This window comes from Cetorhinus maximus, chromosome 4 (genome assembly GCF_964194155.1).
Source record: "Cetorhinus maximus chromosome 4, sCetMax3.hap1.1, whole genome shotgun sequence".
Classification (NCBI taxonomy): Eukaryota; Metazoa; Chordata; class Chondrichthyes; order Lamniformes; family Cetorhinidae; genus Cetorhinus; species Cetorhinus maximus.
This window is the reverse complement of record NC_135882.1, coordinates 108,256,950-108,281,975: the sequence shown is the minus strand read 5'-3', so window position 1 is coordinate 108,281,975 and position 25,026 is coordinate 108,256,950. Positions and strand designations below refer to the sequence as shown.

At 42.7% G+C, this 25,026-nt stretch overlaps 1 protein-coding gene across 5 annotated transcripts in view; it reads left to right on the top strand.

The window, feature by feature from the left end:
* Window positions 1-25,026, top strand: part of trappc9 (trafficking protein particle complex subunit 9) — a 971,003-nt gene that overhangs the window by 196,990 nt on the left and 748,987 nt on the right. For all 5 annotated transcript variants that reach the window (XM_078540606.1, XM_078540605.1, XM_078540610.1 and 2 more), the window contains one exon: window positions 18,010-18,143. In XM_078540606.1, coding sequence (XP_078396732.1) covers window positions 18,010-18,143 — 134 coding nt within the window. The remainder of the gene's footprint in view (window positions 1-18,009; window positions 18,144-25,026) is intronic.

Genomic DNA, 25,026 nt, shown 5'->3' with positions numbered 1-25,026 from the left:
CGGTTCTTGGGGTATACATAGAAATATATTTACACTCAGAGGATGCAAAAACCAGAACCATAAATATAAGGTAATAAATCTAATTCGGAATTTGGGAGAAACATTTTTATCCAAAGAATGGTGGTAATGTGGAATGTACAATCACAGGAATAGTTGAGGAAAGTGGGTTCAATGCATTTGAGGGGAAGCTAGATAAGCACTTGGAGAAAAGAATAGAAGGGTGTACTGAAAGGGCTAGGTGATGGGGATGAAAGGAGGCTGATGTGCCGCTGACATAGACAAGTTGGGCTAAATGGCCTGTTTCCGCATTGTAACTTGGATGTAATATCAAATTATGGATGATTTGTTGATTTGAGTGCAGATGACTGAGAATTAGAGGGTGAATGTCCTGATTCACTTCATTTAGAATCTTCAGTTCTAGCAGGTGGAGACCATGTTTGCTCTGGTAGTCTGGGTAGCTGTTAACCCATGCCCCATAAGTGGGAGGGTCATGTTCTTGACTAGAGTGTCAACCCTGGAAGGAATTGTTTTAAATACTGTTATGATCCCTATGAAGAACAATAAAGTGAAAGAACGAAACTTCCCAAATGACCCCAATGGAAGAACCGATGGACAAGATTTCACTTTTTAAAAAATCTTTTGTTGTAACAATCTAACTAAATTTCTTTTAATTAATCATTTACGGGACATGGGCATCGCTGGCTAGGATAGCAGTTCTTTCCCATCCCTAATTGCCCTTGTGAAGGTGGTGGTGAGCTACCTTCTTGAACCTCTGCAGTCCCTGTGTTATAGGTACACCCACAGTGCTGTTACGGAGGGAGTTCCAGGATTTTGACGCAGCAACAGTGGCAGGACTGGTCAGCTGCTCGAATCCGGCCTGTGCCGAGTTTGAAAGGAGGGTGAGAAAAAACTAATAATGACACCACAGAAAACCTTAAGTTCATTGGTTTGTAAGAAACTGCTGTTAGGGACTGTTTTTAAATTGCTGTAAATTAGATAAGTGCATTATTTTTAAAGAAGTAGCTATACTTGGATTTAAGTGAGAAACACCAGGAATAAGGGAAAGTCAGGGCCAGCATAATGAAGTAATATAAATAAGCCAAAGTAAAATAAAGTTAAGACATGGCAGCTCGGCTGAGTGCAATGTGTGCCCTATAATTTGCGGGAAGCCATGGATGCTACTGGTGTCCTAGATGACCACGTGCAGGAAGTGTTGCCAGCTGCAGAACCTTGAGCTCCGAGTTTCAGAGCTCTAGTGCCAGAGAGCTACGTGGATAGCATGCTCAGAGAGGTGCTCACACTGCAGCTTAGGAACCTGGAGGCAGAAAGGGAATGGGTGACCGCCAGGCAGCCCAAGAGAACCAGGCAGGTAGTGCAGGAGTCTCCTGGGGTGCTGCTCACAAATCGATTTTCCATTTTGGAAGCTGGTGAGGGCGCTGGTTCCTCAGAGGAATGCAGTCAGAGCCAAGTTTGTGGCACCACTAGAGGCTCGGCTGTACAGGAGGGGAGGAAGAAGAAAGGAAGGACAATAGTGATAGGGGGTTTATTAGTTAGGGGAACAGACAGGCGTTTCTGTGGTCCTTTCGGGGTGTCCTCTCTATTAGCTCTAATGAAGGTTGCACACGCAAACAATAGTTTCCTGTGTATTTTCTGTCATAGATGCTGACAGAATTGCCGCATATTTTCAGAATTTAAAATTTTTAAAAAATACTTGAACTTTGTACCTGCGCCGCCACCTATTAAGCTTGAAAGAATGGCTAGATGAGATTGTGGAATGTTGAAGATGCATTGTAAGAGTGAAATGACTAACAAATTCAAAAATAGTCTGATAATATAATTCAACTGAATTAATATTAGTAAATTTGAGTCTGGAAAGATTTTTTTTATGTGCTAAATATTCATTAATTTCAAATTGTTAAAAGTGAGTGCTTAATTGGGCTTATGTGCTGTATGTACCAAAGTAGTCAATGATCAACATCCTGCTTTTTTTTATCATTGACAACTCACTAATTTCTATTTGAGAATATTGACGCCCACAATGCTCAAGATCCAGGAATAATAATATTATTAGTCACCAGTAGGAGATAATATTCTAAATGCTGGAGGCATCTTCATTCACTAAAAATATGAGCATTTTAACTAAATGCAATAAATGGTGTTCTTAACAGCTTGATCAATGCTCATAACATTATTACTGACTGTCATATATCTTGTCTTACAGACTGTAAGAGCATTGAGTTACATAAATTCTTCTTTATCCATTTCCCCATTGTAGGTATAATTAACATGTACTTCATAGATGCTAAATTAGTTCCATTTGATATGTGAAGAAAACTTTATGGAGGTGTGTATCTTGTTAATTTTTGATTTGTTGACTTCCAGATATTCCAAAAATGTGACAAGTAAAATAGCCAGGTACCTGTAATAATTTTTCTGGCAGCACATGCTTCTCCAGCTCAGGAGTAGAGACCTACTTATGAGAACTTATGAAAGTACCAGCAGAGAGTGGTTTTTATTGTTGAAGAACAAAGATGTGGTTTCATTTTCTAAAATATAGACTTTTTTTAATATAGTTTTCTTGACTTAACAGCATAATTATTGTTCATTATAGGGTGACATGATAGGAAGAGGGACTTTTATTTTGAGAGATGCACAATGTTGCAATGCTAGATGTTAATATTTGTGTAATGCTATAAACTTATTTATAAGGTTGTATGTTCAGCTGGATCAGCCATTCAAGCAGGCAACTGAAAAACTGAAGTCAGTAATATAATTGGTAAGATCGGCATTATTACAAAGAAGTTGTTTTCCTTTTGCGCCTTTTGAGATCCATCTTTCAGTGGATTGGTGTTATTATGTTCCTTATTTTAGCAAACAAGAAGAGCATGGCATTATTTTTTTTCTCTACTTCAAACAAGTTAAATTGCCATCCACAAACACACTATTTGTACTGTACACAAAATTATATAGATGTCTTAGTCATAGAAGATACATGACTTTCACATTAAGAATTTATTCTATCCAGCTGATAAACTACAACAGAGAAATTGCTGTAGCAACTGAAGTCGGGTCCCTGTTTTAATATTTTTTGATGCATCTATTTATTTTTTGATTCTCATAATGGCTAACATATTCATCTTTTAATGTGTAAAATCATCAATGGATTTCTGTTTTCCAAAATTATTATTTCTACATCATATAACTAAATTAAATAGTGAAATTATAATGTATAAACACAAGTGCCACATTACAGGGTGTTAACAGAGTGAGGTTGATAGCATTTAACTTTGCTGCAATCGATATTCAAGTATGTTATTCAGTTATCTCTTCAAAAGGCTGAAAAAAATAGTGTAGAGTTATATGGCATAGAAGGAGGCCATTTGGCCCATTGAGTGCATGCTAGCTTTTTGTAGAACAATCCAATAAGTTCCATTTCCCCACTCTACCCCCTAGCCCTGCAAAATTATTTCCTTCAAGTATCCATCCAATTTCCTGTTGAAATAATTAATTGTCTCCGCTTTCAGCATCCTTGTCGACAGTATGTTCCGGGCCTCGACCATTTGTTGCAGAAAACGTTATTCGTCATATCCTCCCTGCATCACTTGCCCAAACCCCAAAATCTGTGTCCTCTAGACCTTGTACCTTAAACTAATGGGATCATATTTTCTTTGCCTATCTTATTTAAATCTGTCATGACTGGCAGAATAGAAGTTGATATCTTAATACCTTCCTCTTTGTCTCCCTTGGCCAAGAACTTCCTCTGAAGTTTTTTCTCAGAGTTCTTCCTGGGGTTCTGCACACAAAATGGCGGTTCTGAAACAGATATTATACAGTTGCAAAACTTAAAATGGCTGCTATGTTCATTATGAAGCATTGTTCCACCAGGCACATAACAGTTACGTCGAGGTCCTTTGAAACCCCTCCCTGTCTCATGTTCCCTCAGAAGTGAAAGTTGTTCACACCTTTTAGAATTTACTGGACGTCCCTGAAAGGGCCTTTGCATTTTTAATGACTATTTATAGCCAGCTCTAGAGATATGAGTCTGATGAAGTTTGAATAAACACCAGAAGGTGCCATGTTGCCTGTCCATACTTCCATTTTGAAAAATTTAAAACAGTTGTCCTTAAAATCTGTAACATTGTAATTACACCTTGTGACACTATAAAGGTTTAGCATAATTTTCCTATTTTTGTACTCAATTGCTCTATTTGTGAAGCCCTAAATCCTTTGTACTTTGCTAACAGCTCTCTTAATATGTCCTGCTACCTTCAAAGATCTATGCACACGAGCTTCCTCATTCTCTTTTTAGAATTGTCTGTTGCCTCACCCTATTCTGTCAAAATGTATCACCTCACACTTCTCTGTATAAAGTTCCATCTGCCACATGCCTCTCCATTCTTCTAGCCTATCTGTCCTTTTGCACTTAATTGGTGTCATCCACACAGTCAGCCACACCTCCCAGTTTGGAAGCGTTGGCAAATTTTGAAATTTTACTTTGTATTCCAATATTCATGTCATTTTTAATATGTATATGTATGTATGTGTTCATTTAAAAAAAAAAATCTGAACTGGAACTGACCCTGCTATTCGATGAGTTTCAATTTTGTTAACCAGCCTTTTATGTGGTACTTTGGCACATGCTTTTTAAAAAATCCATAGAGGCAACATCCAGTGCGTTGGCTTCATCAACCCACTTCATCAAAAAGTTCAGTGAGATTAGTCAAGTATGATCTGCCTTTGACAAATCCATACCGGTTCAACTTAATTAACTCAAACTTCTCAAAGTGCCTGTTGACTTTTTCCCTGATTATTGTTTCTAAAGCCTTACCTACCACTGATGTTCAACTGACCAGCCTGTTGTCACTGGGACTGTTCAAGTATTTGTTCCTGAATAAGGGTGTTACCTTTGCCACTTTGCAATCCTTTTGCACCTCCTCCATATCGGGGGAAGATTGAAGATTTTTTAAGTTCACTCATGAGACGTGAGCATTACTGGCTAGGCCAGCATTTATTGCCCATCCCTACTTGCCCTCGAGAAGGTGGTGGTGAGCTGCCTTCTTAAACCGCTGCAGTTCATGTGTTGTAGGTACACCCACAGTGCTGTTAGGGAGGGAGTTCCAGTATTTTGACCCAGCAACAGTGACGGAACAGCGATATATTTCTAAGTCAGGATGGTGAGTGGCTTGGAGGGGAACCTCAAAGTGGTGGCATTTCCATGCATCTGCTGCCCTTGTCCTTCTACTTGGTAGCGGTCGTGGATTTGCAACGTTCTGTCTAAGGAGCCTTGGTTGGTTTCTGCAATGCATCTTGTAGATGGTATACACTGCTGCCACTGTGCATCGGTGGTGGAGGGAGTGAATGTTTGTGGATGGGGTGCCAATCAAGTGCACTGTTTTGTCTTGCATGGTGTCAAACTTCTTGAGTGTTGTTGGAGCTCTACTCATCCAGGCAAGTGGAGAGTATTCTATCACACTCGTGACTTGTTCCTTGTAGATGGTGGACAGACTTTGGGGAGTCAGGAGGTGAGTTACTTACTGCAGAATTCCTAGCCTCTGATCTGCTTTTGTAGCTACAATATTTATATGGGGCTAGTCTAGTTCCGTTTCTGGTCAATGATAACCCCCCCCAGGATGTTGATAGTGGGGGATTCAGCAATAGTAATGCCATTGAATGTGAAGGGGCGATGGTTAGATACTCTCTTGTTGGAGATGGTCATTGCCTGGCACTTTTGTGGCACAAATGTTACTTGCCAACCCAAGCCTGGATATTGTCCAGGTCTTGCTGCATTTGGGCATGGACTGCTTTTATGGCAAGCACTGTACTCCCACTTTCTTTAGCAACTTGGGATGCAAACCATCTGGATCAGGGGACTTATTCACTAAGCATAGTCAGACTTTCCAGTGCATGCTTTCCATTAATTTTCACCCCATCCATTAACTCTACCATCTCAGCTTCTAGCCAATAATTTGTCAGTATCCCCTTCCTCCTGACCACCGATAGAAAGTACTCATTAAGTATTCTTGGCTTGCACCTCTGAGCATATATTACTCTCCTTGCCCTGAATAGGCTCCACCCCATCACCACCCACTTACTATTTACATGCCAATAGAAGACTTTTGGGTTCCCTTTTATGTTAACTGTCTTTCTATTCCCATATCCTCTTTGGGAGGAGTATTTTTCATATTCACTTCCCCATCAACCTACTATATTTGACCTGGTTCTCACATGAAGAATTCACCTGATATGCATCATACAACCCCCTTTTTTGTTTCCATCATGTTATGTATCTCCCTTGTCATCCAAGAAACCCTGGTTTTGGTTCCCTTACCTTTCACTCTTGATAGAATGTACCCAGCCTGTACTTGAAATATCACTTTCAGACCATCCATTGTTCTTTTCACATATTTTCTGTCAATCGTCGGTTCCACTTCACCCTGGTTAGATCCCCTCAGATCCAATTGAAGTTAGTCATCTTCCAACTTAGAAGTTCTACTTTAGATTGTTTCTTGCTCTTCTCCATTGGATCTTAAGATTTAAGTTAGCAATCATCACTCTTACTCAAGTTTTTCCCACAGACACTTGGTCCTCTTGGCCCATCTCATTGCCCTGCACCAGATCCATGATTACTGTAGTGCCATTGTTGCATACATCTCCAATTTCCTGTTTAATGCTGTCCCCTTATCACTACTGTTTGGAGGCCTTTAGACAACTCCTACTAATGTTTTCTGCCCCTTGTTGCTTCTTAGCTCCACCTAGACTGATTCTACATGTAGATTTTCTGAGCCAACATCCTCTCACTATTGAACTGATTTCGTCCTTAACTAACAACGCCACACCACTTATTTTTCCATTTTGCCTGTTTATCCTAAATATCGAATACCCTTAGATATTCTGTTCCCAGCCTTGGTCACCCTGCAGCCATGTCTCCATAATTGCAATTGTGTCGTACCCGTTTACATCTATTTGCACTGTTAGTTCATTTACCTTATTGCGAAAACTCCATGCATTCAGATTCAGTGCCTTTAGGCTTGTCTTTTTAACATTTTTACACACCTTTTTTTGTACTATGCCCCTATTTGCTGCTACCCCTTGTTTCTCTGCCTTCCACTTTTGCTTTCTGCTTTTCTGTCTTTCATTCCTATCTTTGTTTCCCTCTGTGTCTCCCCGCTCAGGTTCTTATCCCCATGCCAATCTAGTTTAAACCCTCCCCCACAGTACTAGCAAATACCCCTGCAAGGATATTGGTCCCGGTCCTGCTGGGGTGCGACCATCTTTCCCAGAATCAGTCTCAATGCTTCAGAAATCTAAATTCCTTCCTCCTACACCATCTCTTCAGCCACACATTCATCTGATCTATTCCCCTATTCCTGATCTCGCTAGCACGAGGCATGGGTAGCAATCCTGAGATTACTACCTTTTGAGGTCCTGCTTTTTAATTTTTTTCTAGCTTTCTATATTCTGCTTTCAGGACCTCATCCCGCTTTTTTACCTATGTTGTTGGTAACGATATGGAGCGCAACTTCTGGCTGTTCACCCTCCCCCTTCAGAATGTACTGCAGCCGCTCAGTGACATCCTTGACCCTGGCACCAGGGAGGCAACATACCATCCTGGTGCCGTGTCTGTGGCCAGAGAAATGTCTATCTATTCTCCTTATGACAGAATCCCCTATCACTATTGCTCTCCTACTCTTTCTCTTTCTCCGCACTCCCCCACCCCCCCAAAAAAAAACCCGTGCAGCTGAGCCACTCATGGTGCCACGGATTTGGCTCTTGCTGCATTCTCCTGAGAAACCATCTCCCCCAAGCAGTATCCAAAACACAAAATCTGCTGGAGAGGGAGAAGGACCCGGGGGACTCCACTACCTGCCTAGTGCTTTTACTCTGTCTGGAGGTCACCCACTCCCTTTCTGCCTGTGCACTCTTTACCTGCAGTGTGACCACCTCACTGTTTGTGTTATCCACCAAGATCTCATCCTTGTGGATGCTCCACAGTGACTCCTGGTGCAGCTCCATGTCCAAAACATTGATTTCGAGTACCTGCAGCTGGAGACACTTACTGCACACATGGTCATCCTAGACACTGGAAGTGTCCCTGACTTCCCACATCGCTCAGGAGGAGCATTCCGCTTTGCCGAGCTGCCCTGCCATGATTTACCCTTAAACTGCTCCCTTTACTTTTACTTCCTGTAGTTTAGATAATATTAAGGACAGGAGAAATACTTACCAGGTCCTACTTACCAAGGCAGCTGACCTTCTTACCAAGGAAAGGTAGAAAATGAAAAGACCCCTCCTTCCCTTTTCAGCGAACTCCCTCTCACCACCCTCCAACTGAAGCACTCTAATGCAGATTAAAGCAGCACTGTAGATGGCTTGCTTTTATACTGTCTGAATCTAGCCTCTGAAAACCTGTTTATGCCAGTTAATTAATTTACTAGCTGCAGTTGCAAGCAGAGCCTGTATAACCCCTGCTTTAAAGCTGGACTAATACTCACCTTTTCCCAACCTAAAGAGCAAATTTAATCAGTTGCTAAGTTAAAGAAAGATTAGACTTTAGATAGAAAAAAGAAGCAAAAGCCAAATACTGCTAGAAATCTGAAATAAAAACTGAAAATGCTGGAAAACTAATGTCAGGCAGCAGAGGGAAACAGAGCTAATGTTTCAGGTCATTAACTTTTTGTCAGTAATGCAAAGGTTAGCGATTTCAGTTTTTATAAGCAAGTACAGAACCAGTTAAAGAGGGAGGAAAGAACAAAAGGGAAGGTCCATAATGAAGTGGAAGGCGGTTGTGGTTCAATGACCGAAGGGATGAGAGTGCAAGGCAAATGTGGGTGATAATGGGATAGGTGAAGAAAGAAAGATGCATTTAGAGGAGTTGTAAATGGCAATAGCAGAACCATTACTGACAGCTGCTTTCTGGAAAAATGGGAACAATGGTTGTGATCAGAAATGGTTGAATTTAATGTTGAGGCTGGAAAGCTATAGTGTCTAATCGAAAGATGAGGTGATATTCCTTGAGTTTCTGTTGAGATTCATCAGAATAATGCAAGAGGCTGAGGATAAAGTGGGAGTGGACTGGAGAATTAAAATGACAGGAAACTGGAAATTCGGTCGCACTTGGGGGCTGAATGGAGGTGTTTAGTGAAGTGGTCACCAATTTGTATTTGCCTCCCCGATGCTACTAGTTTGGGAACTTCCTGAGCTCACTCATGCCCTTTTGGTGCTGTTTCTACCAATTGACCACAGGAAACAGTGCCACATATGATCAGTTTGATCCAACATGGGATTTGAATTTGTTTCTGAACAGATTATGAGAAGCCTTTGAATGTGAAGGTTATTGTAGGCTTTATTCTTTTGATCAGAATGTTCATTTTAAGCATCTTGTCTTGAGTGTTTGTGTTGCATGTGTTGGTGGATGAATTTTGTTTGGCTGATATTTGAGGCAGTTTCTTTTTATTGTATTTTTAATCAATCAAGAACCAGATGTTAATTGTATCAATTGAGGTTAAGTACATGCAGGCGGTAGGTTTTGATTGTTACTTGAGTGCTTATAAAAAGACACTGACACACGAGAAAGCGGAATCAGGAGATATACCTCTTGTGAATAAATTTATTCCAAGTGAAGATTGGCACTGGTTTCTTCCTTCAACTGGCTATCAGGTGTATAATATGAGAAGCTTCACTTATAAACAGTTTCTTCATTGCATTTTTTAATCAATCAAGTGGTAACTATAGCAGAAGCTTTATTTATGAACAGCGTTTAACAATGGCGCCAATCCTTGCATATCATGCAAGGAACACATGAAATTTAGGAACAGGAAAGGGCAGGCTTGTTAGGCCAGAAAGCCCTTTTCTGTTGACCTCACAGCTATACTTTCTCATGATTCACTAACCCTGCTTTCTGTAGTGGGAGTTGACATGAGGATGGGAATTTTAAATTGAGGCAGTGATGGACCAAGAGTCAGCAAGCACAGGGCTGGTAGTGAGCAAGGCTCCCTATGAGTTAGTATATGGTCATTAGAGTTTTGGATGACCTTAAGTTTATGAAGGGTGAAAGATGGGAGGTTGGTTTGGAGAACATTGGGATAATACGGTCTGGAGATAACAAAAAGATTGTGGAAGGTTTCAGCAGCAGCAGCCACGATGAGACAGCAAAAGAAATGGGTAAGGTAATGGAAGGAGAAGTCGTGATCTTTGAAGAGGAGGATGGGGGCTTGGAAGCTTGGAGCATGTTCAAACAGGATGCCATGTTGTGAACAATCTGGTTCATCAGCTCCACTCTGAGGTGTTTCAGAAAGATCTACTGGAGAAATTGAAGGGCATGGCGTAGACAGCACGTTACAAGACAGATGCAGGAATGAGGCCATTGTAACAGGGAAATGGTGTTTGTAAGCCTTCGGGTCTGGGACGACTGTTGGTGTGACATCCAGGGCTCCTAAGCAAAACACGGTGTGCAGTGACTGAGGCCTCGCCAACAAACCGTGAAGATGCCTGGCATATGCAGACATGCAGGCTTAGAGGACATGAACCAAGCTCTGCAGGAGGTCCAGCAGTAGGAACGTGGGGAGAGGATTAAACAAGCAATGCTGTAAAGCAAAAGTGTGCCACCCATTGGTGAAGGTGGGCGAGACAGTTCTAGGCATCGCCACAAGCACCAGCCCATTCATGAAGTTGAAGAACACCTAGATCCACCTGATCTGGTTTGGTCAGGTGAAGGTATTAACGATTGGGCAGCTGCTTCACATGATAACCCTAGCAGAACAGATTAATTTTATAACCAAAACTGAAGCCTTTGCAACACTGCAAATTATTTGCCCAAATAAGGCAGTGTTGCAATCCCAGCTGAAAATACTAGACAAGTCAGATTCCAGAGTGAAACCTGGCTTGATGGATCCTAACTTTGTAATTTTTTAGAAACCATGGAGGAATGTTACTAAACAAATTCACAGGAGTCTGCTGGTGAACTTTGAACACAAGGAATAAAATATTTATTAAACAGAAATGAACTATATTATACCAAACAAAGGTTGGAAAAATCTCAATACAAACAAAAGATGATTCAAGTTTTCACTATTCCTTCACTCCAGCAATATCCTTACAGACACACACATTAAGAAAGATCAAACAAATTATAATATCTACCTTATACTCTAATATTCAGGTTAAGTATGAGGTACATGTGAATTAACAGGCAAATTGTGGTCAGACACACCGCATTCCAAAATAAATGACAGATGTGTCAAAGCAGGTTCCATGAATTTCTCAACAACCCACCCAGACGTATATCACATTGTGAGCCAACCAGTCTAACGGAAACTTTGTCTTTCTCATGAGGGTTTCCAACCTCCACATTTGAAGGTGTCGCCTTGGAATTTTCTTCAAATGTTGCTCCTACTTGGATGGCTGCAACAATGGCCCACCTTGCAGGGTTTTGATCTCCCCTTCTGAGATTCCTTTCCCCTGGATCTCCAAGTACACTCAAGCTTCACCTCCCAAGCATACTTTCAGGACTTTGGCCGCATTAAGCAGAACGCCATTGCTCCAAAAGGTCAGAAATAAGGGGCCACCAACCTTCGGCTGCCTCCTCTGATCCCCATGGCTTCTTTCCAGCCCACTTTGCTTCAAGCCCGCTCTTCACCGCTATCTTTAACTGGGATCTATTGCTCTGCTTCTTTCTTTTAATTTGACTTCTGGGACCTCTTTCTGATCCCTGCCTTTGTCCCTGATTGGGACTTTCTTCTGGGACCTCTGCCTGTCTCGCTCCCCACGTCCTACTCCCTGGGATACCTTCTCAGTCATGGCACTCTGTTTCCGGTCACCTGATCTGCAGTTTGGTGTCATTTCACTTTGCTGCTTCTGTGCAGGTGCGCAGGGCTGGTTCTGGGCCTGAAGACACGAAAGCAAATGAACTGTGCATGTGCAGGCAGCTCCTGGCTGATGCATTCACAGAAGGTCCGAAGAATGCAAAAGACACAAACTGTACATATGTGGCCACTTCCCAGCCAGCACATGTGCAAGAGACCAGTGTTTGCAACTTATGACTGCCAATTTAAAATTAAGCTATGTATTTGTGTCTCTTAGCAGGGAGACGTTGACTGCAAATGAAGATTGACACAGGTGCAAGTGCCAACACCCTACCTTTCTCAACAATATGTATCATGAGAGATGGGAATCAGTATTCCGACCCACCAACGTAAAGCTCACTGCCTACAATGGATCACCAATATGTTGTCTGGGCATCTTTAAACCTGGAATACAGGTACAAAGATTCAACATGTCTGGGTAGACATTTTACATAGTGGATGTGTCAGGATCAGCAATAGCAGGATTGCCAGCATGCAACAAGCTCAACATGGTTACCATCCATGAGTTGATCCAGTCAGAAGACCTCAGCATTCAAGTGTATGCACACCCATAGTGTCAATCCAAGACTTCGAGAGATTATACCCAGCCTATTTTGACACGGTTGGTGAATTCCATGGTGACAAAGTCCTTCAACTCAAAGAAAGCACAATGCCATCTGTCAACCTATCACGGAAATGCAGCATGCACATTTGGAAAAGACCTGAGGACGGAACTGAACATGGAGACACTGAGTTCGCAGAGTGTAGCACCACACAGATTGGTGCAGCCCTGGTTAAGAAGGATGGTTCCATTTGATTCTATTTTGACCCAAGAAGGCTGAACAAAACCTTGAAGAGATGTTCTCACCAGAAGGAAAAAACACAAACTTGGAAATGACTGGTACTGGTCTGTATACCTTAAAATGGAATTCTAGTTTGGACCACGACCAGTCGTTTCAAAGTTGTACTGTTTTTTTTTCCTTCCAGGTACTAACACTGGAAGAGCTTAACCTAGCGTTTGTATGAGTGAAACACTTTTTACGATGCCATAAATGGATATTGATCTGTCTGCCTGTCAAGAGTCTCAATGGTTGACTATGTTTAGAACCCTTTTTGGCAGATACTGTTACCTCTGAATACCTTTTGGGCTATTGATCAGCCAAGACATTTTTCAGCAACAAATGGACCGAATAACGAAACAAGTACAGGTTACGTATGCATTGCAGATAACGTCACTGTGGTTTGATGCTTGAAAGAGGAGCATTACAGAAGCATAGTGTTATGATACGGCGGGTGATATTTGTCAGGCTCACCAAATCCACAAGGGAAACTTGCCCATGTTATCACAATGGCTTTCCAATTTGTATTTATTAGGAAAAGATTTGTGCGCTGAATTCAGAGGTAATGAGTCCGCTAACACCTTTAGAAATTTAAAAAATTAAATTAAAACATTTATTAACAAAACAAAAGAATAAAACACGCAGGACAACAATTAGGACAACAATTACACGGTTACTAAATATTATAACAATTTTCAAAATTCCTAGTTAACCAGATTCCCAACTACACAACCCTTTTAAGGCAACAGTCCAAAATAGATTTCAACCAGCAAGGTTACCACAAGCACCCACTTGAAAGTGGAATTCAAAGGCTTTTAACACAACTTTGCAGAGGTCTGCTGTTCCAGTAACCAGAGTGGTTAGAGGCTTTTCCCCAAGTCTGTTTCACATGGTGTACCTTTCAGATATTATATGGTCAACTCCCATAGCCCTCCAATCCTCCTTTAAATATAGTTCTTCCTCTTTAATCTGTAAATCCCATTGTTCCCCCATGCCATTGGAATTTAATTTTCCCATAATATAAAAACCTTTTACGTTGCCATTATGGCCAGCATTTTTGGGAAAAATCAATGCATTAACCTGCCTATTTATCTGTTAGCTGTAAACATCCTACCATGTCTCTTTGAAAACCAAACATCTTTGCACTTATCTTTAAAATGCAAATTTCATTCACACCCTATCTGCTGACTTTACCCTAGCTCACTCATGAGCATTTACACCTAACTCTTTTGATGATTTCAACCTTCCAGTCTATCCATCTCGAATTTAAATAAGTTTGTCACACAGAACCATCCACACACACAAAAACATAAGCCTACTTTACAATACCCCACAATAATACAATGAAAAATGATAGTTTCATGACACCTACACTTGCTGATGGAGTCTGCCAAGTGCGAAGGTTTGGTTTATCTGCCTGGATCCAAGCAAGATTGAAGGTACCAACACTGCAGGGCAAGGACGATCTACAAAGATGCCTAGGTATGTTCAGTTTCCTAGCAACATGTCTTATGAGCTTTTCTGAGAAGGCATCTCCATTAAGATTCTGTTGAAGAAAGATTCACCATTCTATCGCTGGATTGCCACCAATATACATTCAATGCGTTGAAACAAACGCCATCAGCCAAGTCATATCTTTAATATTATGCACAGAAAGTGACAAAGCTAGAAGTAGATGCAACACAGAGAGCCCTTGGTGTATGTCATCTTCAGGATGGTGAATCTGTTACGTTTGGATCAAAATGTCTATCGCCAGCACAGACAAATTATTTGAATATCGAGCATGAAACTCGAGCGCTTGTTTTTGCGATCATCAGGTTTCACACACAGTTAATTGGGAAAGAGTTCATGGTTGAGACAGACCACAGCCCCTTGGAAATGATTTGGAGGAAACCCCTTACTCATGCACCGCCTCAACACCATTAAGATTCAAGATTATAACTGCCATGTCAGGTACAAACCTGGTATTCAGGTGGTCCTGTCAGGCACTCTGAGCTGACTGCTTAACCCTGGCAAGGCACGAGACTTCAGGATTAACCAAGTGTGTGCAAGCTTCGATGACGTCTTCAACATCAACCTAATGTGCTTTGGTCGTCACTAATGAGATCAACTCCAAAGAGAGACTTCTCAAGACCTAGTACTCAGAAACTTGTGGCAGACTGTTGTAGATGGTTTGCCTCAAACCACCCAGGAAATCCCCACAGATCTGAGGACATACTGGGGTGAGATTGGTATTTTAAATGGAGTGCTTTTCAAAGGATGCTAAGTACTAATTCCAGTGGCACTTAGGCTTGATATACTTGGTCAGCCCTGTCTGGGACACATGGGGATCAAGAAGATGCGACAACTTGCTTGTGAATCAGTGTTCTGGCCCAGCATTATCAAGACATTGACCAGGCAATAAGGGCTTGTGAGACGTGTCAGAAACACCAAGCCAGTCAGCAGTAAGAGCCGTTCTAACCACATGACATACTGTCTTCTCCGTAGATCAAGCTAACAACAGACCCGTTCACCTGTGGGCAAGGTAGACTATTTACTAATGACCAATTATCATTCTAATTTTCCAATTGTTCAAAAGCAGCAGTGGCCAGCACTGTTAAGAAACCTTTTCAAGATATGTGTGTAAAATGGGCTATCAACCATTTCATGCCATCACCCTGGTAACCTTGTTCTAATGGAATGGCTGAATGCAAGGTAAGGACAGGGAAGTTGCTGATCCAGAAGTGCATGAAAGCTAGACAAGACATTTAAGTTGCATTGCTATATCTTCGTGCAACTCTGTTAGATTCCAGATTTCCATCACCACTTGAAATCCTATTTAGGCGACCAATGGGAACCACTTTATCAGCTATCACGTCACTGAAAGTCGTCCCTGATCGCAGACTAGCTACATCAGAGGCCAGATGGGATGAAAGACATACATGATTTACATGCAGGTGCTGAATTACCACCATTTAACGTTGGTCAGAAGGTGACAGTCCAGCCCCACACTCTCTGAAACTGATGTGGATCTCAGCAGAAGTGTCAGGATTATGCAAGGAACTACGATGCTATGAGGTGATGACACCATGTGGTGTGATACTCAAGGAATAGGTCCCACCTCGGGGCAATCTTTACCAGCCATGAACCAGCCCAACCATCATCACCTACGCACATGCATGTACATTTTTCAGCAGAGGCAACAAGCAACTATCACAAGTACGTAATTGTGATATTACAGATTTTAAGGACAACTGTTTTAAAGGTACATTTCTATTTTCAAACCTTTACGTTGAACTTAAAAGCCTTTTTCACAATGTAACTATGGACAGAAAACATCGCAGCTTTCTGTGTTAGTTCAAATCTTGTCAGACTCTTCTCTAGAGTTAAAAGGCAAAAAACTTTTCCAGGGATGTCCATTGTAACCTCTAAAAAGGTCTGTAAACCCTATGACTTCTGAGAGAAAAGGAGACAGGAAGGGACTTCAAAAGGACCACAACGTAATTAATTTCTTTGCTCGGTGAAACACTGACTCCTTGAAAATTGACACAGCAGCCATCTTTTGAATTCTATAAGGGAGGCCTTAAGAAGCCAACTTGTGTGACAGTGTGAGAGTCAATAGCAGTGATTTCTTGGGGATGACTATGTCAGACTTTTGCTTGACTAGTCTGTGAGACAGCTCTCCCAATTTTGACACTAGCCCCCAGATGTTAGTAAGGAGGACTAGATGTTAGTAAGCAGGGTCGACAGGGCTGAGATTCCTGTTGTTGTTTCTGGTGCCTCGGTCAATGCCAGGTGGTCTGTCCGGTTTCATTCCTTTTTTGTGACTTTGTAGTGGTTTGTTACAACTGAGTGGCTTGCTAGGCCATTTCAGAGGGCATTTTAAAAGTCAACCACATTGCTGTGGATCTGAAGTTACTTGTAGGCCAGACCAGGTAAGGATGGCAGATTTGCTTCCCTAAAGGGACGTTAGTGAACCAGATGGTTTTTTACAACAATCGACGTGATCATTAGATGTTTAATTCCAGATTTTTGGAATAAAAATTCTACCATCTGCCGTGGCAGGTTCGAACCTGGATCCCCAAAGCATTACCCTGGCTCTCTGGATCGCTAGTCCAGCTACAATACCACTACACTATCACCTCCCCCGTTATATATCACATTCTAAACAAACTGATGTGATGTAGCATTATAGAACTGTAAGGGATATGGGGAAATCCTTTTCAAATAGCATCAGGTTTAGGTATTAATGAAAACCTGAAATATAGGGTGTTCCATTGAGAAACTGACGAGATCGAATGCAATTTTAGTTTTACAGCCTGCCCAATTTTACTCTGTTAAATAGAGATCAATATTGGCTTGGGTATAAAACTGACATTCTGCCCAACCTTCTGCGTTTCCACTTGGTAATTAAATTTACCCCATAGCTTCAGCAGGAATGTGAATAAGCAGCCTCGTGATCACATACCGTGATTGAGTGGTAGCACTGTAGCTTCTGAGTCAGGAGGTGTGGATTCAAGCCTCACACCAGAGAGAGCGAGTACAGAATCTAGACTGACACTTCAATGAAGTGCTGAGGGAGAGCTGCTTTGTTGGGGATGCTGTCTTTCTGATAATGAGGGTTTGTCTGTCCTCTAATGGACATAAGAGATTCCATGACACTATTTTGAAAAAGAACAGGGGAGTTTCCCACGGCAGAAGAAGGCCATTCGGCACATTGAGTCTGCATTGGTTCTCTGAAAGAGCATTCTACCTGGCCGCACTCCCCTGCCTTACTCCTGTAACTCTGCACATTCTCTCTTTTCATATAGCAACCCAATTCCCTTTTGAATACCTCAATCAAATCTGCCTCCACCCTCTCAGGAAGTTAGTCCCTGACTCCAAGCACCCTCTGGGTGACACATTTTTTCCTCATCACTTTTACTCCTTTTGTCAATTACTTCGAATCTGTGCCCTCTAGTTCTTGATGTTCTCTTGAGTGGGAATAGTTTCTCACTATTTATCCTGTCCATACCCCTCAGGATCTTGAATACCTCTATCAAGTCTCCTCTCAACCGCCTTTTCTCCAAAGAAAAGAGTCCCAACCTCTCCAATCTATCCTCATAGCCACAGTTCCTTATTCCTGGAATCATTCTTGTGAACCTCCTCTGTATTTTCTCCAATGCCTTCACATCCTTCTTCAAATATGGCTGCCAGAACTGGATGCTGTGCTCAATTTCCATGAATTATTTTTTATTTTGTAGTTTGCATAAATTAAGGCAATTGATAAAGTTTTTTCAACAATTAGTAGTTGTGTGCAGTAAAACTCTGTGGATTGCTTTAAAGTTGTCTCTGTCTCTTGTTTGTTTCAGATGGAATCAGTGTTGCAGGGTTACCCTTCTCCTCAAGTCCATTCCGACAGAACGGCAAAGCACGTTTAGAGAGCAAATCTACTCTTTTCAATTCAGCTGACACCAACAATAAGAGTGAATACAATCATATAAAGGTATGATTCCATACACAATATTTTGTGTACAGTAGCTTGGGTAGGTGTAGTACTTCAAAGCTTGAGTTTTATTGTTATGACAACTCGAGGAAGTGTTGAGTTGCATTTAGAACATGGAAACAGAAAATAAAGTGAGCAGGAGTAGGTCATACAAAGCCATGAGCCTGCTCTGCTGTTTAATACATTAATAGCTGATCCTTGACCCCAACCTGTGTTATGGGGGTGGCGGGTGCAGCAAGTGTTAACTGGAATGATTGCTGGGATGAGGGATTTTCTTATGATGAGAGATTGAGTAGAATGGGCCTGTACTGTCTGGTGTTTAGAATAATGAGAGGTGATCTCATTGAAACATTTGAAGGGCTGGACAAGGTAGATGCTGAACAGCTGTTTCCCTTGCCTGGTGATACTGGAACTACAGGCACAGCCTAAGGATAAGGTGATGGCCATTTAGCACTGAATTGAGAAGAAATTTCTTCACTGAGGGTTGTGAATTTTTGGAATTCTCTACCTGAGGGCTATGGATGGTCAGTTGTTGAGTATATTCAAAGCTATGATCGCTAGATTTCTGAACTCTTAAGGGAATCAAGGGATATGGGTGGATAAATGGAGTTAAGGTCAAGGGTCAGCCCTCTCAACCCAAGAACCAATCCAGTGAATCTTTGCACACCCCAACACAAGTGTACCCTTCCTTAGGTTCTGTTAACTGAATCTATCCAGCCATGTAAACTCAAAAATGTTTAATTTTAAAGAAAACAACAGCAATTTGCCATAACTTATCAATAGATGAGATGGAACTGAGATATTTCAACTTCATATGTTTGTAGGCGTCTTGGAATTAGACTCTGGCTATAATCACCCCTGTGCTTGCTGATCTAAATTGGCTCCTACTTAAATGCCTCGATTTCACAATTCCCATCCTTCTTTTCAAATCTTGCTATGTACTCGCCCCTCCCTATCTCTAATCTCCTCCAGCTGTACAACTCTTTGGAAAATATCCGCGCCTTGAATTCTGGCCACTTAAGCAGCCCTGATTTTGATTGCTATGCTGTCGGACACCAGCCTCCGCTACCAAGACCTAAGCTCTGGCATTCTTTCCCTAAACCCCTCTGCTTTTCTTTTACCTCCTTTAAGATGCTCCTTAAAACCGACATCTTTGACCAAGAATTTGGTCAGCTGCCCTAATATCAGTTTCTGTGGCTAAGCAACAAGTTTTGCTTTATAACGCTCCTGTGAAGTGCCTTTGACATTTTATTACATTAAAGATGCTATATGAATGCAAGTTGCCGTTAATACTCTGGTTGAGATCTGGTAGCATCTGTGGAGAGTGAACAGAGTAAATATATCAGGTCTATGACCTTTCATCAGAACTTGTGTAATTTCTCCAAAATTTTTCTTGTTCTCTGATCCACACTCTAAGATTCAGAGCTGAACATGTTTCCTGAGCATGGCTAGGAATATCCAACACTTAGGACAAATTCTTTACATAAAAATGAAATGGGGGGTGCTTTTTATCCTGATTATGTGGCACTATAAAAAGCAGAGTGAGTGATGTGATGGGACAGCATTTTCAATCAGTAGTGTTTTGTTTCTATGCCTGCCTTACACAAACTCACCAATCTCACACCAGGACTGGTAAACTATACAAAAACAAAAAAGCTGGAAAAACTCAGCAGGTCTGACAGCATCTGCGGAGAGGAATACAGTTAATGTTTCGAGTACGAATGACTCTTCATCAGAACTGAGGAAAAATAGAAAAGAGGTAAAATATAAGCTGGTTTAAGGGGGGGGTGGGTGGGACAGGTAGAGCTGGACAGAGGGCCAGCGATAGGTGGAGATTGCCACAAGATGTCATAGACAAAAGGACAAAGAGGTGTTGACGGTGGTGATATTAGCTAAGAAATGTGCTAATGGTGACATTAAGGGTAGAAAGCAGGACGAGCAAAGTACAGATAGCCCTAGTGGGAGTGGGGTGGGGGGAAGGGATCGAAATAGGCTAAAAGGTAGAGGTAAAACAATGGATGGAAATACATTTAAAAATAATGGAAATAGGTGAGAAAAGAAAAATATATATAAATTATTGGAAAGTGGGTGGGGATGGAGGAGAGAGTTCATGATCTAAAGTTGTTGAACTCAATATTCAGTCCTGAAGGCTGTAAAGTGCCTAGTCGGAAGTTTGCGTTGAGCTTCACTGGAACATTGCAGCAGGCCAAGGACGGACATGTGGGCATGAGAGCAGGGTGGTGTGTTGAAATGGCAAGCGACAAGGAGGTCTGGGTCATGCTTGCGGACAGACTGGAGGAACAGCACCTCATCTTCTGACTAGGCACTTTACAGCCTTCCGGACTGAATATTGAGTTCAACAACTTTAGATCATGAACTCTCTCCTCCATTCCCACCCCCTTTCCGATCCTCCTTTTTCTACCCTTAATGTCACCATTAGCACATTCCTTAGATAATAGCACCACTGTCAACACCTCTTTGTCCTTTTGTCTATGACATCTTTGGTTATCTCCACCTATCACTGGCCCTCTATCCAGCTCTGCCTGTCCCACCCCCCCTTAAACCAGCTTATATTTTACCTCTTCTATTTTTCCTTAGTTCTGATGAAGAGTCATTCGTACTCGAAACATTAACTGTATTCATCTCTGCAGATACTGTCAGACCTGTTGAGTTTTTCCAGGTATTTTTGTTCTTGTTTTGGATTTCAAGCATCCACAGTTTTTTGCTTTTATCCTGGTAAACTATACGTTGGTTTGGTTTATTTGAAGACACAGTACAGGATGGCTCAGCAGACAGGCTGACTCTATGGATCCAGCAATAATTACTCAAGGAAAGCACAGCTGCTATTCCTACACACATGTACACTACTAGCTGCTGCTCACATGCTGCTGAACACTCTGGATCATTTGCATATTCCATTAAAGCGATATCACAACATCCCTCCTTTTTCCAAGATAACATTGTGTACATGAAGAGTAAAAATATATGCACAGTAGGGTGGTTGTGGAGACTATTTACCCAAAAGATGGACCTTGCTTTAAGCATCTATATAACATATGGGTGGTGTGCTAATCTTCCCCAATCTCGTGATGATCTGACTTTCCTGAGATTGAGACTTGACACTTCGGTTTTCTTGACTTGTAGGTGCATTGGCATTCTGTGTATTATTGGAATATTATTTGCTTTCATGGTGGTTTTCTATAGTTTGACCTTCTGAGTTCATCTTTGGGTGTGTTTTACTTTCAATTGGAGTGCTGGGTGTTATATGGTTGTACAATTCAACATCATCCCATTCATGTTGTGACCTCATAGGATCTAGGCTCATTGCACACTTTGGATACTTTTGCAGGTCAGCAGGTTCCCTGGGTAGGGTGTATGGCCTGGAGTTTCTGTCCTACATGCAGACTAGGCAGTTCCACACTTGTGTGTCAGTTGTGCGCTGTCTTCATTTCCCCCTTGTTTTTCGAGATGTTTCTCCTGTATCTCCAAGAGCTGGGACAGGTGATGGCTTGGTAAGGTCATCTTGACCTGCCTTCCGAACATGATTTCCACTGGTGACGGTAAACCCATATATAAAGGTGCTGCCCTTAAGTGCAACAGGGCAATATGGAGATCTTGTTTTGTTGCCCTGCTGTTCATGATTAATGCTTTAATTTTTTTTATTATTCATTCATGGGGTGTGGGCTTCGCTGGCTGGGCCAGCATTTAGTGCCCATCCCTAGTTGCAATTCAGAAGGTGGTGGTGAGCTGTCTTCTTGAACCGCTGCAATCCATGTGGTGTAGGTACACCGATAGTACTGTTAGGAAGCGAGTTCCAGGATTTTGACCCAGCGACAGTGAAGGAACGGCGATATATTTCCAAGTCAGGATGGTGAGTGACTTGGAGGGGAACTTCTAGGTGGTGGTGTTCCCATCTATCTGCTGCCCTTCCCCTTCGAGATGGTAGTGGTCATGGGTTTGGAAGGAGCTGTCTAAGGAGCCTTGGTGAATTCCTGCAGTTCATCTTGTGGATGGTACACACTGCTGTTACTGTGCATCGGTGGTGGAGTGCGTGAATGTTTGTGGATGTGGTGCCAATCAAGCAGACTGCTTTGTCCTGGACAGTGTGCAGCTTTTTCAGTGTTGTAGGAGCTGCACTCATCCAGGCAAGTGGGGAGTATTCCATCACATTCCTGACTTGTGCCTTGTAGATGGTGGACAGGCTTTGGGGAGTCAGGAGGTGAGTTACTAATCGCAGGATTCCTCCCCTCTGACCTGCTGTTGGAGCCACAGTATTTATATGGCTAGTCCAGTTCAATTTCTGGTCAATGGTAACCCCCAGGATGTTGATAGTGGGGGATTTAGTGATGGTAATGCCATTGAGCATCAAGGGGCAATGATTAGATTCTGTCTTGTTGGAGATGGTCATTGCCTGACACTTGTGTGGCTTGAGTGTTACTTGCCACTTGTCAGCTCAGGCCTGGATATTGTCCAGGGTTTGCTGCATTTAGACGTGGACTTCTTCAGTACCTGAGGAGTCACGAATGGTGCAGAACATTGCGCAATCATCAGCGAACACCCCCACATCTGACCTTGTGGAAGGAAGGTCATTGATGAAGCATCTGAAGATGGTTGGGCCTAGGACACTACCCTGAGGAACTCCTGCAGTGATGTCCTGGAGCTGAGATGATTGACCTCCTACAACCACAACCATCTTCCTTTGTGCCAGGTATGACTCCAACCAGCAGAGAGTTTTCCCCCTGATTCCCATTGACTCCAATTTTGCTAGGGCTCCTTGGTGCCACACTCGGTCAAGTGCTGCCTTGATGTCAAGGGCAGTCACTCTCACCTTGCCTCGGGAGTTCAGCTCTTTTGTCCATGTTTGAACCAAGGCTGTAATGAGGTCAGGAGCTGAGTGGCCCTGGCGGAACCCAAACTGGGCATCAGTGAGCAGGTTATTGCTAAGCAAGTGCCTCTTGATAGCATTGTTGATGACCCCTTCCATTACTTTACTGACGATTGAGAGTAGACTGATGGGGCGGTAATTGGCCGGGTTGGATTTGTCCTGCCTTTTGTGTTCAGGACATACCTGGGCAATTTTCCACATAGCTGGGTAGATGCCAGTGTTGTAGCTGTACAGGAACAGCTTGGCTAGGGGCGCGGCAAGTTCTAGAGCACAAGTCTTCAGTACTATTGCCGGAATATTGTCAGTGCCCATAGCTTTTGCAGTATCCAGTGCCTTCAGCCATTTCTTGATATCATATGGAGTGAATCGAATTGGCTGAAGACTGGCATCTGTGATGCTGGGGACTTCCAGAAGAGGCTGAGATGGATCATCCACTTGGCACTTCTGGCTGAAGATTGTTGCGAATGCTTCAGCGTTTTCTTTTGCACTGATGTGCTGGGCTCCTCCACCATTGAGAATGGGGATATTTTTGGAGCCTCCTCCTCCAGTGAGGTTGTTTAATTGACCACCACCATTCATGACTGAATGTGGCAGGACTACAGAACTTAGATCTGATCCTTTGGCTGTGGGATTGCTTAGCTCTGTTTGTCACTTGCTGCTTATGCTGTTTGGCATGCAAGTAGTCATGTTTTAAAGCTTCCACCAGGTTGACACCTGACTTTTAGGTATGCCTGGTGCTGCTCCAGGCATGCCCTCCTGCACTCTTCATTGAACCAGGGTTGATCCCCTGGCTTGATGGTGATGGTAGAGTGGGGGGTATGCCAGGCCATGACATTACAGATTGTGTCCGAGTGCAATTCTGCTGCTGCTGATGGCCCGCAATGCCTCATGGGTGCCCAGCCTTGAGTAGCTAGATCTGTTTGAAATCTCTCCCATTTAGCACGGTGGCAGTGCCACATACCACAATGTTGGGTATCCTCGGTGTGAAGGCAGGACTTCGTCTCCACAATGACTGTGCGGTTGTCACTCCTACCGATACTGTCATGGACAGATGCATCTGTGGCAGGCAGGTAGGCTGGTGAGGATGAGGTCAAGTATGTTTTTCCCTCTTGTTGGTTCCCTCACCACCTGCCACAGACCCAGTGTAGCAGCTATGTCATTTAGGACTCGGCCAGCTCGGTCAGTGGTGGTGCTACCAAGCCACTGTCGGTGATGGACATTGAAGTCCCCCACCCAGAGTACATTCTGTGCCCTTGCCACCCTCAGTGCTTCCTCCAAGTGATGTTCAACATGGAGGAGCACTGATTCATCAGCTGAGGGAAGGCGGTATGTGGTAATGAGCAGGATGTTTCCTTGCCCATGTTTGACCTGATGCCATGAGACTTCATGGGGTCTGGAGTTGAGTTGAGGGCTCCCAGGGCAACTCCCTCCCGACTGTACACCACTGTGCCCCCACCTCTGCTGGGTCTGTCCTCCTGGTGGGACAGGACATACTGAGTGATGATGATGGTAGTGTCTGGGACATTATCTGTAAGGTATAATTCCGTGAGAATAACTAAGTCAGGCTGTTGCTTGACCAGTCTGAGACAGCTCTCCCAATTTTGGTAATAGCCCTCAGATGTTAGTAAGGAGGACTAGATGTTAGTAAGCAGGGTCGACAGGGCTGCGATTCCCACTGTTGTTACTGGTGCCTACGTCGATGTTGTGTGGCCTGCCCGGTTTCATTCGCTTTTTTGTGTCTTTGAACAGATTGGCTTTCAGGGGGCAGTTAAGAGTCAAGCACATTGCTGTGGGTCTGGAGTCACATGTAGGCCAGACTAGGTAAGGATGACAGATTTCCTTCCCTGAAGGACATTAGTGAACTAGATGGGTATTTTTTTTTTACAACAATCTACAATGGCTTCATGGTCATCATTGGACTGGTAATTCCACATTTTTATTGAATTCAAATCCCACCATCTGCAGGGTGGAACCTGGGTCCCCAGAGCATTAGCCTGG